The following is an 11937-nucleotide window of genomic DNA, read 5'->3' as shown; positions in this document are numbered from 1 at the left end:
ATTATGTGGTCAGTCAGTGGGGAGACTTTTAAGTTTAAATGTCAAATATCATCACTGTTACACAGAATTTAAAAAAAAAATCAAAAGAAAAGTTCACGAGAAAGGGTTAAAATTTATAATTTCACATACATATGTTAACATACATTAACATAACATACAATAAACTGTATAATTTACATCATTCTTGAATGTAACTGTACTTTTGAGTCTGGTGTCATGTGAATGAAAATATATTATTATATAATATATAATATTTTTAAAAATGCAGCAATTTAGTTGGATTTAAGGGAAATGTGATTAAATGTGCTATCAGAATGGTACTTGGAAATTATGTAATCAAGATATGTATCAAGATTGTTGAGTAGCCCAATAATTGAGAGCAGCTTCGTGGAACCCTTCAACTACATAGATAGATAGATAGATAGATAGATAGATAGATAGATAGATAGATAGATAGATAGATAGATAGATAGATTATTATACATTATATTATACATTATATTATACATTATTTCCGTTGTATTTTCAAAATGCTCTCAGATATTTGTATTTTTCAGGGTATTGCACTGAAGTCAGAAATCCCAGCCTCATGACAACACCAACCAGCATGATAAAAGCTATCTAGCTAGTTTCACACTTGAACTCATTAACAGTATTAACAGAGAATTACTTTACCCCCAATGCATTCTCATTACTGAAAGTACTCCATTTGGTTTAGGTTAGAGTTCTGCCTGGGTAGAGCCTGCAGGAAACAGGACACATCCACTGGCTCGGTTCACTGGACTTTTATCTGTGCTGATCTTACGTGTACACTATTGGACATAAGGCAGACTCTGTACTAGAAAGCTGGCAGGACAAAGCCGCTTAATGCCTGATCTGTCTCCACCTGCATCAGGTAATGTCAAAATTAGGGTTGCGGTGTGTGTGTCACAACAACTTTATACTGATGTGTGTGCCCTAGGCACACGTGCATAGACACACGTCTACATTTTGTGTGCCTCTGGGTCACTTGTTGAACCAGTCAGCAAAGTCTTGGTCTGTCTGATTGGAAAGCAGTGGGTCATCGGGAGCGTGTTTGAGACAAACAAACAATAACACCCTGTACTTTTCCACTGATTTTAATAAGCAGGTAAAGGAGTGGTCTTTGAAAAGAGATCTAGAGCAATCTTGCCTCCTGTGTGTTTGTCACACAAGATTTGAATTTTCAGTTGATTGAGGCTTCCTGTTTCTTGTGTGTACAAATACTCTTAGGCCTGCTCAGCCACACGCACTGGTGTATTGTTGTGATATAGTGGGGAATGTAAACAGTTCTTTCTTATACACACACCTGGCTATTCTGTCTACGTTTATTTGACGTAAGAAGAAGGAAACAACCCTTAGATAGTAGCTGTGACATTTACTTTCTGTAGTACAAAGCTTCACGACAAAGCAGAGATTGTTTTTAAATGCACATTTTGCTTTTAAATTAGTCATATTTTATGTTGAAGTCAATTCTTGACCCTATTTTTTTATTACAGTGATAGAATGACTATGTATTCTAGATGCAGGGATATGTTCAAAGAGAAAATCTGAAACTTTAAATATGTTTTTGGCTTCTGGGGAAGAATGTGGGTAATTTCATATAACCTCTAGTATTAATGAGTCTTTCTGGGATGCATAAAGTGGAAAAATAAAGTCTGTTGGACTGTTTTAGAAGAAAAATGCTTAATAAATTTGCAATTGTTTTCAGTGCTGGGAACAAAGCTGTAATTTTTGTAAGTTAGTTTGAAAATGCTGTCATTTTTTTAACCAACTAGATTTTTTCTTACAATTTAAAACTAGCTGAACTTTGGAATGTGTGTTACATTTTTAACTTTTTTTATGTGTGTTTGTTTCTCTGGGTGCATTTACTAAACAGGAACCAGCAGAGGGCTGGGATGAAAGGGTTAAGTAAGACTGGGGGGAACATGAAAGAAACGTACACAGCTGCTGGGCATGTTAAGCTCCTCTGCACCACTGTGACGACCTGTTGGAACAGATATACGGATGGTGAATAGGATACCGCAACACAGAAACCATCACACTCACGTGTAAAAAGTGACTAAGTTCAAGGTCTCTCATTTAACATTAAAATTCGCCAAAAGCGGACTTTTCCCCCAGTAGTTTTTTTCTAACACAAAACTGTTTTTTGAACACGTTTATTTTGAATAGTACAGAGAAACTGAATGCCAGATTGTCGGGTACTGTTTGTTTCTTCTTTATGCTATATGTGTGCGTAAAGGATTAACAACAGGAGCGGGCATAAAAAGGAAATAAACAAAGCAAAGAATAAAAACAACAAAAATGGTTCGTCAACACGAAATGTGGCCGCGCGGACTTGCAGTATTTTCAAACATCTCTTAGTTCTGTCTTAAATTCTGACATAAATATATGAGCTCACGTCCTCGAGCAGGATTGTGTGATTTTGGATTGTTTTTCGTCGTTTGTGCTTTTGTTTCCCCTTTTTCCCTCCCCCCCGACTTCCCGAATTTCCAACAGGGACTGAACGCACCACGATTTCACGCCGTGTACCTCTATTTTCAGAACGGTGACGTGAAGGCTCATACACTCCTCCTATATGTGGCTCGTCAGGCCGTGGCAGGCCCTGGGATTGGTGAGATGTAGTTGCTGTAGCAGCTTATGACGGAGCTGTGAGGAGGAGGGTGGGAGCTGTATAAAGGCACACTCACAGGCTCCGGGACCTTCACTCTGGAGGAGGAAAGCGAGTTTTTGGGTTGGTTAACGTTTCACCAAGGGACCTCCAACCCCTGTATTTACCAACAACAGGCGTCTATTTCCCAACACTGTACCGTCCTAGCACACGGACTCTCTAGTGAGAAATCCCCTCTACCTCGACTAATAAATGCCAAGAGAAACAACCCAAGCGCCCAGAGATAAGGATCGCTGCTCCGAATTTGACAGAAAGACTGCACAGTCGGACAAACAGAGGGAAAAACAACAAAAGCGCACGCATCGTCGCCGTTGCCTTTCTCAATGCATACCCTTTGTGCCCGGGGAACGATGAAACCAGAGATTAACGCCGCCGTCGGATTTCTGTCGAGATTTCTGAGGGTAAAAGGACACGTAAACGATCGACAGGTCCAAACGTTCAGCCAAAGCTTACAGGACATTTTGGCAGGTAAGGAAACACGCAACAACAAAAAAAATCCACTTCCGTTCACAAAATCCCTTTTAGACTTCTAATATACCATTCCACACATCGACTTCGGGGTTTGTTTCACGGATCGGTGGTTAACTTTGAGTTCTAATAGATTTGAGAATGATTCAGAAGAAGCCTTTCTTTGTTCTCCTAAGTATCACTTTCAGCGCTACCATAGCTCACCGCTAATTGCGCACATCGGAGAGAGGAAAACGCACTGGATGATCCAAGGCGATTTGTCGCCAGTTTTCGTCGACGCAAATGAATATTTCGAAGTAAAAATAATGTTGAAAATACGAATTGGTTAAAGTTTAATGTATGTGCTGTTTTTAGCTTGAAGGGTGGGGGCGGGGAGAGAGAGAGGGACGCTCGAATGGCTCGAACAAGGAAGTGCGCCTCTGAGTCGCCCGATAGTGCACACAGAGAATAGAGCAAAAACATCCCCCAGTGAGACGACACAGGATTACGTAATGCTAAGAACGAACTGATTTAATAATAATGAAAGACTGTCAGTGTTAAGACCACACTTTATTAGCTGTTTGGCACTGCGCACACGACCTTTTGATGTGTAGCACCCTTAATTTGCCTTTGTTTATCTGCTTTGTGTTAAATTTGGAAGGTTGTTGATTTGCTCCACAACATATGTCACTCTTTTTGGTATTACCATGCGGTTAAAAGATGAGGTCATATTTCACCACGTCTCACATTTATTTCATTAGGGTTCCCACAGTCCACTTAACATGTGTATGTAAGGAATGGAGAGTAGACAAGGGAGAAAACAATGCTTTTACTTTTCAGGAAATGAAGCCTTAGTTGTACACCCAGGCTTAGTTTGACTATTACTGGGTTTTATAGCAGATGTTGCAGAACAGTACAGCTCAGGGATTGTCTCATTTTTTGCTGTAAACGCATTCCTCTCTCAGGGCTCTTAAAGCTCCTATACATCTGTCTAATTCCATCCACATGCAACAGCAGATGACCTACATTTTCCTATATAAGAGTCTCTCACAAAAATAGCTCTTAAACTGCTAAATGGTTGCAAGATCCTGTCCATATGGAGCAAGTTAGGCTATTTATTTCTATTTAGAATAGATTACAAAGATTTCCATCTTTCAATCATGACCAAAAAGTCACCATTTGGACCTGCTGATATCTGAAAATGGTTCTAGGGGGTTTTATTTATCAATCACACAGTTGGAGGGATGAACAGTATGGTATAGTGTGTGGAAATTATGAGTAAAGCATTTGCACAAAATGCCAGTGAGCAGTCAATTCAGGGGGGTTGGCGTATGTAAACAGACAAAAGTTGGAGTCTGCTGTGAGGCCTTTGTGGGGGGAGGGGAGATGTTTTGGTGGGCGCCTAGAGGCAGACGTTGAAGACGGAAAGGCAAAATGGAGGGGAAATCTACTGGAACAGCCTATATTTAGTGATCGCAAACATCAATTAGAACAAATAGTGTAAATTATAAGCTTTGTATAGCTGCAAGTGCAACACTCATTAGCTTTATTTTCTAAAAGAAAAATAAATTGGCTCCACCGTGTCCAGGTTTGTTTTTGTTTTTTTGTTTTCTTGGATGAGGGAAATATGTGAAAACAAAAGAGAGTGTGTGGTAGTACCCCGTGGGCCTTGCCACTGCTAAAATAGGGCAGCCGGAGCTCTTTTGTGCTTTGAATCCTCACAGTTACTGTTGTGTCTGCATGCTGAAAAGCAGAGTTCCTCGCTTCTCCTGTTTGTGCTGCGCAAAGGGAAGTGAGGAAATGAGTCCCAAAGGCCAGATTGCAACCACAGAGATTGTGTAATTGTAGAAGGCAAGGTTCTTGGTTTGTCTAAAAAGTAACAGACAAGGTTCTCAAATGGAAATTACCCAACGGTCCAAAACGGAGCCATGGTCAAGGTCAGCTACAATGAGTAAACAACCCTCTTTGGTTAAACTCTTTAGGTTAAGCGCACACTCGTCTGCTTACTTTTCCACCCCCCTCTCTCTCTCTCTCTCTCTCTCCACCTCCTCCTCCCATCTGCCCTCGTTTTTAAGAATAGGCCATGCTGAGCTGATCATTTCCCAGCTGCTCTGGGGTAGGTAGCTGCCTTTGTGGTTCTGTCTGAGGCTGAAAGCTCATCAAGCCTCTTGTGCTCTTTCACGAGTGCCAGCCCCTCTATTAGCTCGGCAGTATACAGACTCCTGCGATAAGGCACAGGAGGAGGGTGGGGAGGAAGGGAGGGGTTGTTATTATCCTGGTGGGTGCATACAGGTGGCCTCCGGGCCCTAGACTGAATGCTGACCCACTTCCTTTAGCCTGTTTTTTATTGGCTACAATGAAGTTACCATCAATGGGAATTCAATATGGATGAGCCCTGTCAGGGTAAATGGTGGGTAGGTGTGTATCATAAAGTGAGAGGTTGGTAAATAAAACGCTTGGAACAAAAGGGATTTGAAAATGTCCTGCTATCATAGGAGAGAGATGACAGGCTTTTCTATGATTTAAAAGTGAAGTTACCAGAAAAATATGGGCCACGTTTAACATTTACACAAACTCAACTCAAACACTTAACTGTCTGATTGGCTACTCATTGCGCAGTAATATGACCCATACCGAGAGTAGCGCCACTGTGAATCACTAGTTTCAGCGCACATCTGAAACTTCCACATAGACAGACAGATTTAAAAAAAAAAAAAAAAAAATGGGAACCCTTTCCCTTTAAGAGGCGGAGCTACCCCAGATGGCTGGCTGGGACACTTTTGGTGTTTTTGTTCAGCCAGTCATGGGAGACTCTGTGACACTGAGGAAGGCCAGTAGAAGGATTGTGCAATTCAGTGGCAGCCTTTTTTGTCACGTAGGCCTGTTTATGGCTGCTTATGAGGCCTGTAACAGGTGATAGTGTTTTTCCTTTCTTTTTGCTGGAGCGTTCAATAACTCTGTATTTCTGTGCATCTAGGTACACTTTGTGAATTGGATCCTCTCTAGGCTAAATGGGACATTTGTAGGAACACCTACAGAAACATTCTGTAGTTCCCTAAGAATAAACGCACTTATCAACTGTATTAAATCATTTTTATTTTTCTGCAGAAAAAGATCTGTCTAAACCAGTAACGGGTTTCAGCAAATGCTTTTTGCATAGTAATGCATTGGACTTACTTTGACAGCACCAGTTGCATCTCATTTATAAACATTTTAGTTGCCTCCTGGCTTAAACGCATAGCACAAGATTAAGATATACTATTCTTAATTAAGTGTTTCTGTTCTCATTTATAATACGGAGAGCCAACAAAAAGTGCTGAACATAATGTTTTGTTTAATATTAGGTTTGATCAAGACTTGGAGAATATTAAGCATATCATATATCATCAAATTGCTTTGTTGTTTTCATTTTATGATGCCCCTTTTTAGATTAGATGTTTTTACAGTCTTATTAAATCATCTGGGCTTATCTGACACAAAGTACAGTCTGTCTGCTTTCTCTTTAACCTTCGGTAAACCTCCAGTTTATTGCAGATCTCTGGCTCCTGTATTATCTTACATTACTACGCCTTTGTTTTTTTCCTTCTTTGCTTATGACATGATCTTGCCGTCTTGACGTGTTAGTAACAAGTGTCTGCTTTTTTTTTTTTTTTCTTTTTGTCAGAGCTAAACATTTTCTCCACCTTGTCTCTTTGTTTCCCTGCAGAGCAATATAAGCACCACTGGTTTCCAGACAGGCCCTGCAAGGGCTCAGGTTACCGCTGCATTCGCATCAACCACAAGATGGACCCCCTGGTGTGGCAGGCAGGCCAGCGCATCGGTCTGACCATCCAGCAACTCTACCTGCTGCTGCCCAGTGAGCTCACGCTCTGGGTGGACCCCTTCGAGGTTTCCTACCGCATTGGCGAAGATGGATCCATCTGCGTCCTGTATGAGTCGCAGCCTGGCCCGGGAGGAATGCCAGCGACAGCCACCACCAGCTCCCCCTCAGGAAACAGTGGGGCAGTGAACCCTATGGTGGACAGTCACATCAGCTGCAAGGAGGAACTGATGGTGCTGGGAAGAACCAGTCCCTCCAAAGGCTACAATATGATGACTGTGTCTAGTTAAAGCGGCACATAGTCACCCAGGCCTACTATTGTTCAGGGTCACGCCATGGCTGGTCATTTGGCTAGACCAGGGTGAGCCTTTTTAAAGCTAAGAATATGAAATGAAATAGTGAAAGAATGGAAAAAAGAAAAAACAAAAGAAAAAACAAAAACAAACAAAAAAAGAAAACAGAGGATGTGGCCTATCGTCCAGGTGATGGAAACCTTGTAGGTTTGCTATTTTCTACCCTCTCTCCCCATTATCATCTGTTCTGTTGTGTCATTGGATGAGCTGGGCACTCCATTTTTTAGGAGAGGCTTTGTGGAAATGGAACTGTTGGGGCAGCTAAACTAACAAACCAACCAACCAGGAACACCCATGGAAACTGGCTCCACCTACCCCTGCACTCTCAACTGTAAACGCCGGTGATCGGCTCTGTGTCCGAGGGGGCTATCAGCATTGACTTTGCACTTATTTGTGGTTACTATGGGTACATGTTCAACACACCACTGCAGAAACAGCAGTCCAAATTACATGGATACTTTTTTTCTTCGTTAAGAACTACCCCCGAATCAGAAAATTCAAAACTCTTTTTTTTTTTTTTTTTCCCCAGTTTGCTGTTTTTCATTTATTTTGCTTCCTGGGTGGGGAGGAAATTGAGGTTCAGACTGTGCCCAGTGAAATCCAAGCTCAAGGTAAAGAAACTCCCAATGAGAGCATCTCTATTTTCTATAAAAACCCTTTTTTGGACCACAGGGAATATATTTTCTTTATCTTTTAGCCATTGGATAAAAAAAAACAAAAACAAAAGGGGCTTACGGTCTTAACTTCTCTTCCTCCCCCTTCTCCTCGCGACAAGTTTAAAGAAACCATTCATCCCAACCTTCTCTCCGGCCTGTATGTAAGTGCAAGTGGAATGTGTTGTGACACCTGTTACCTATGGATACCAGCGTGTCCCGTTACACCATCGCCCTCCTGTCACCCATGTTTGTGTTGCTTTCTGAGGGAAGGGAAGTCGATCCATTGTTCCCTCTAGGTAATGAATGTTGTTGAAATTCACAATCAAGTCCCTGTGTTGTTTAATTTAGCCCCCTTTCTCCTTCAACATTTGTCTTGCATTACCAAAACTCAATGTGTAGCATGGGGGTGGGGGGGTCTTTTTAGCCAAATTTTGGTCTTGTGGCCCAGTTAGAATTAACATTGAATGCACTTTGACGTGAGATTGTGTGGGATGTGCACCTTTTGGAGAAAATCGCTTGCATTCCATCCATTCAAATGTCATCTTTTCTCACCGTTCTTACTGCCCTGCCCAATTTTAGCCGTTTGATGATACTGTAGCTCCCAATGTCGCCGTGGACTGATGTCTGGCCACGTGGGGAGTGTGCAACAATGGATTTCAAAACCTTTTAACACTGTATTTGTGAACATTTCAGAGCTGTTATTTTTTTTTTTTTTTTTTTTTTTTTTTGTAATATAAGTGGAGAGTATTCTGGGTGGTATGTTAAAAACATTCTGTTATCCATTCATATGGCACTGTTGATTCTGGCACGATGCAAAGCTACCCCCACCCTCCCTCCCTGCACACCACCTCTGACATGCACAGATGGTGATTTATGTTGCTGATTTAAAAAAGAAAAAAAAAAAGAATTGCCTGAAAGGTCTGACCTTAGTGATGACTCTGTGACACTTTGGCCAAAGGGAGGTCTGGAGCATCAAGTGTTCAGAGTTTAACTTTAACTTGAATTGGGGAAAAAAAAGTTTAAAAAAAAAAAAAAAAAAAAATCGGGCCTTATCAAACTTCTATTTCCATTAATTGTTTCAAAGGTCTTGTAAAAGAGAGATAATTATTTTTAATTTTTTTTTGGAGGGGGGATTGGAGGTCCACTGCCTTATGGAGACCTCATTGTCAAGTATTTTGAGCCATTTGTGATGTTAACTAATGCCAGGCTTACGAGAGCCGACCTGGAGCATTGTGCTGCCTGGGCCCTCGCCGGAGGTGTCCCCTTTCCAGCCTGGCAGCTTCAACTGCCCCCACCCGTCCTGGTGTCAGGGTTAGAGTGCCTCAAGTACCACATATCATCCCCCTTAAGCTCAGACCTCCTGTTTAGCCAAGAGCAGGCCAGCATGCTGCTAGCTGACCCCCTGTGGATGCAGGTAGACTTAATGTGACACATATCATCATCCACCACCGTAGGGAGCTGGGTAAGGAAGGCAGGTGTGGGGAGCTGGTGTGAGAGAGGTGGGGGCCAGGGCCGGACTCTTTTGTCCAGGGCAGCTAAAATCCCTCCAGCCCCCTCCCTCTCAGACATGTTCAACATCCCCCACCCTGACCAGAACCCTTCGACCCTCCCTCAGCAGTGATGGATAACCAGCACACGCGCTTGGCGTGCTCAAGCTGCACTTAAGGGGGTGGGCTAGTGGGAGACAAGGAAACATGGATCAAAGATGAAGAATTGAGGGTACTAAGGCCATTGTTTTTTTGTTTTCATCTCACTGGATCGCGCTGCACTTAATTACTGAGTTTGCGTAGCAACTTTGTTTACATGCATATGAAAGGATGTTGTGGCTGTCTGGTGTACCCCCACTCCACTCCCGGTTCTGGGGTTGAATGGGTAACAGGATGATGGAACAGATGCTAGAACGGCTACGGGTGTTGCTCAGGCCTTAGCCACTGGCCAAATCTGTCACGGCAGGCTGGTTCGCCGCTCATCACCAGACCTATGGGTGTTTAAGCTCCCCTAAGCTTGAGAGGATCATGGGTAATATAGCTATAGCCTTTGACGCACTGCAACCCCCATAACCCCCCTGCACCCTGTTCTCTGCTGATACTCCCTTCAGCAATCTGTGAAAAGCAGTTATTCCATGTTGGGCAGATGGAGGAGAGCTTGCTGGGCTGAGAGCCCAGCGCTTTGGTTTCCATGGTGGACACCAGTTTTAAAATCATGTTGCTCCATTAAAGCTTTTTAATGTCACGTGAGATGTTTTGAGATTGGTCTATATTTCAGACGAGAAATGATCATCTCGTCTCACTGCTTTTGATGTATTTTATGGTCACACTGCTAGATTTTCCTCATCTTTCCACTCATATCCATTTTGCCCTCTTCATCCTTTTTTTTTTTTTTTTTTAAAAGAGGATTTTTAGTCTGGTGATCTAACCCAGTTTTTAACAGAATTTAATTCTTCTGGGGCTTCGAAAAATGAAAACAGAAAAAACCCCAAATTCCCCTTGGACACCTTTTCGACTTTGCTACTACCACCTGAAATGGTTTAAAGTCCTCAGTTGATGTTAACTATTTCAATGGCATCCATTCAGCTTGTGCGCACGTAGATTACAAAAATTGTTGTGAGAGTGCTTTGAGTAGTCAGAGGTAAAATAGCACATAAATGCACTAAATGTTGAAGTTGTGCGACATTTTTTTGAGACGCGAGGAGTCTCTCCTGGAATGTATTGCCAAACTCAGGCCTCAGACATTCAATAAATAACTCTTATGGAAACGTTGTGCATGTTAAGATATGAAACAGGAAGGGAACAGCAGTTTCGTTGTTGTTGTTGTCAATACTGTCATCGATTAGTTGAATTATTGCCACTTTCACATTTGAGGTGTTTTACATATTGTAGAATGTATTGTAACTGTACAACAAATGGTAGAGTACATAACATTACACATGGGAAGTGCCAATAATTTCTATGCTGAGGTGTTTTGTTTCCTTTTTGTTTTTCAGACGTATTACTTTTTTGTATTTCATCTTTTAACATGGATAATGCTTTTTCGTAAGTGAAGCCATTTGTGATGGGAGTGTTGGCAAGGACCAAAGTTGTTCTGGTAAAATTATTAGTTTCCATGATCTGTGACTGTAGACGTATCCTTTGTTTTTTTTTGTTTGTTTTTTTTTCTTTTCTTTGTTTTCTTTTTTCTTTTTTTTTTCCCGTTCATTCTTTTGTTTTTTTTCCCCTTTTTTTTTCTTCTATTTACGTATAAAACTAGAAAATAAACAAAAAAATCTGAGCTTACCCAAGAAGAAAAGCTGTATCTTGTGATTTCATGTCAGTACATCTTTATCGTGTTCAGTTTATTTTTCCTTGGGTATGTTGTGATGAACTGCTGTAAATTTGTACAGTTCATGTAAATTGATTGTGCGGAAGTTGTACAGATTTCTATATTTTGGAAGAAAAGTTTTTTGTTTTTTTTTCTCTGTAATAAAAGATTTCCTATCTTGGCATCATAATTCCCTTTGAATTGTGTCATCATTTACTTCTGTACTCACTTTACATTTCAAAATGGGGACAGGGGTGGGGAAGACATTAATACAGACGTTAATCAATAAAATAAAAGCTTCTACGTGACTGAATGAAGCAGGAGCAATATAAACTAAGCCCTGATGCCGTGCCGTCGCTCAAGCCAGATTGGTAGTTGACCTACAATGCTTTAAAGACTGAGCCATCTGTACCAAGAGGCCTGGAAAGAAGAGATCAAGTCAGCAATTCTCTTGCCTCACTAACGGTTCTGTCTCGGGACAGTGAGCTGCACTTTGTATAAAGAGATTTCAGCTCACTGATTTTAAAAACATGAAAAGCCACTATCTGACTTTAATCAAATTGGGCTCATTTGGTGCCACAATTTAATGTTTTAACTGTTGTGCAACATATAAACATGGAAAACTGAGAAAAGCTGGGTGGCGTTGAGTAATGTTGCAGTACACCAATATTTACA

The 11937-nt window shown here is 41.4% G+C and overlaps 1 protein-coding gene across 1 annotated transcript; it reads left to right on the top strand.

The window, feature by feature from the left end:
• The first annotated feature begins 2702 nt into the window (after positions 1 to 2702).
• Positions 2703 to 11452, top strand: btg1 (B-cell translocation gene 1, anti-proliferative). The gene is made up of 2 exons (XM_085436408.1): positions 2703 to 3157; positions 6843 to 11452. The coding sequence occupies exons 1-2, from the start codon at positions 3013 to 3015 to the stop codon at positions 7244 to 7246; spliced, it is 549 nt and encodes a 182-aa protein (XP_085292534.1). The 5' UTR covers positions 2703 to 3012; the 3' UTR covers positions 7247 to 11452.
• The last annotated feature ends 485 nt before the right edge of the window (positions 11453 to 11937 follow it).

The sequence above is a fragment of the Copadichromis virginalis genome, linkage group LG17 (assembly GCF_057382275.1).
Source record: "Copadichromis virginalis isolate Kocher_CV1m ecotype Utaka linkage group LG17, C_Virginalis_male_GT1.1, whole genome shotgun sequence".
Taxonomy (NCBI): Eukaryota; Metazoa; Chordata; class Actinopteri; order Cichliformes; family Cichlidae; genus Copadichromis; species Copadichromis virginalis.
The sequence above is the reverse complement of the archived record's forward strand: the minus strand, read 5'-3'. Positions and strand labels throughout refer to the sequence as shown.

What these genes read in the sequence shown, in the direction of transcription:
- btg1 (XM_085436408.1), top strand. Translation starts at nt 3,013, where the DNA reads ATGCATACCCTTTGTGCCCGGGGAACGATGAAACCAGAGATTAACGCC. An exon ending in CTTACAGGACATTTTGGCAG is followed by an intron (nt 3,158 to 6,842) that starts GTAAGGAAACAC and finishes GTTTCCCTGCAG; the next exon opens with AGCAATATAAGCACCACTGG.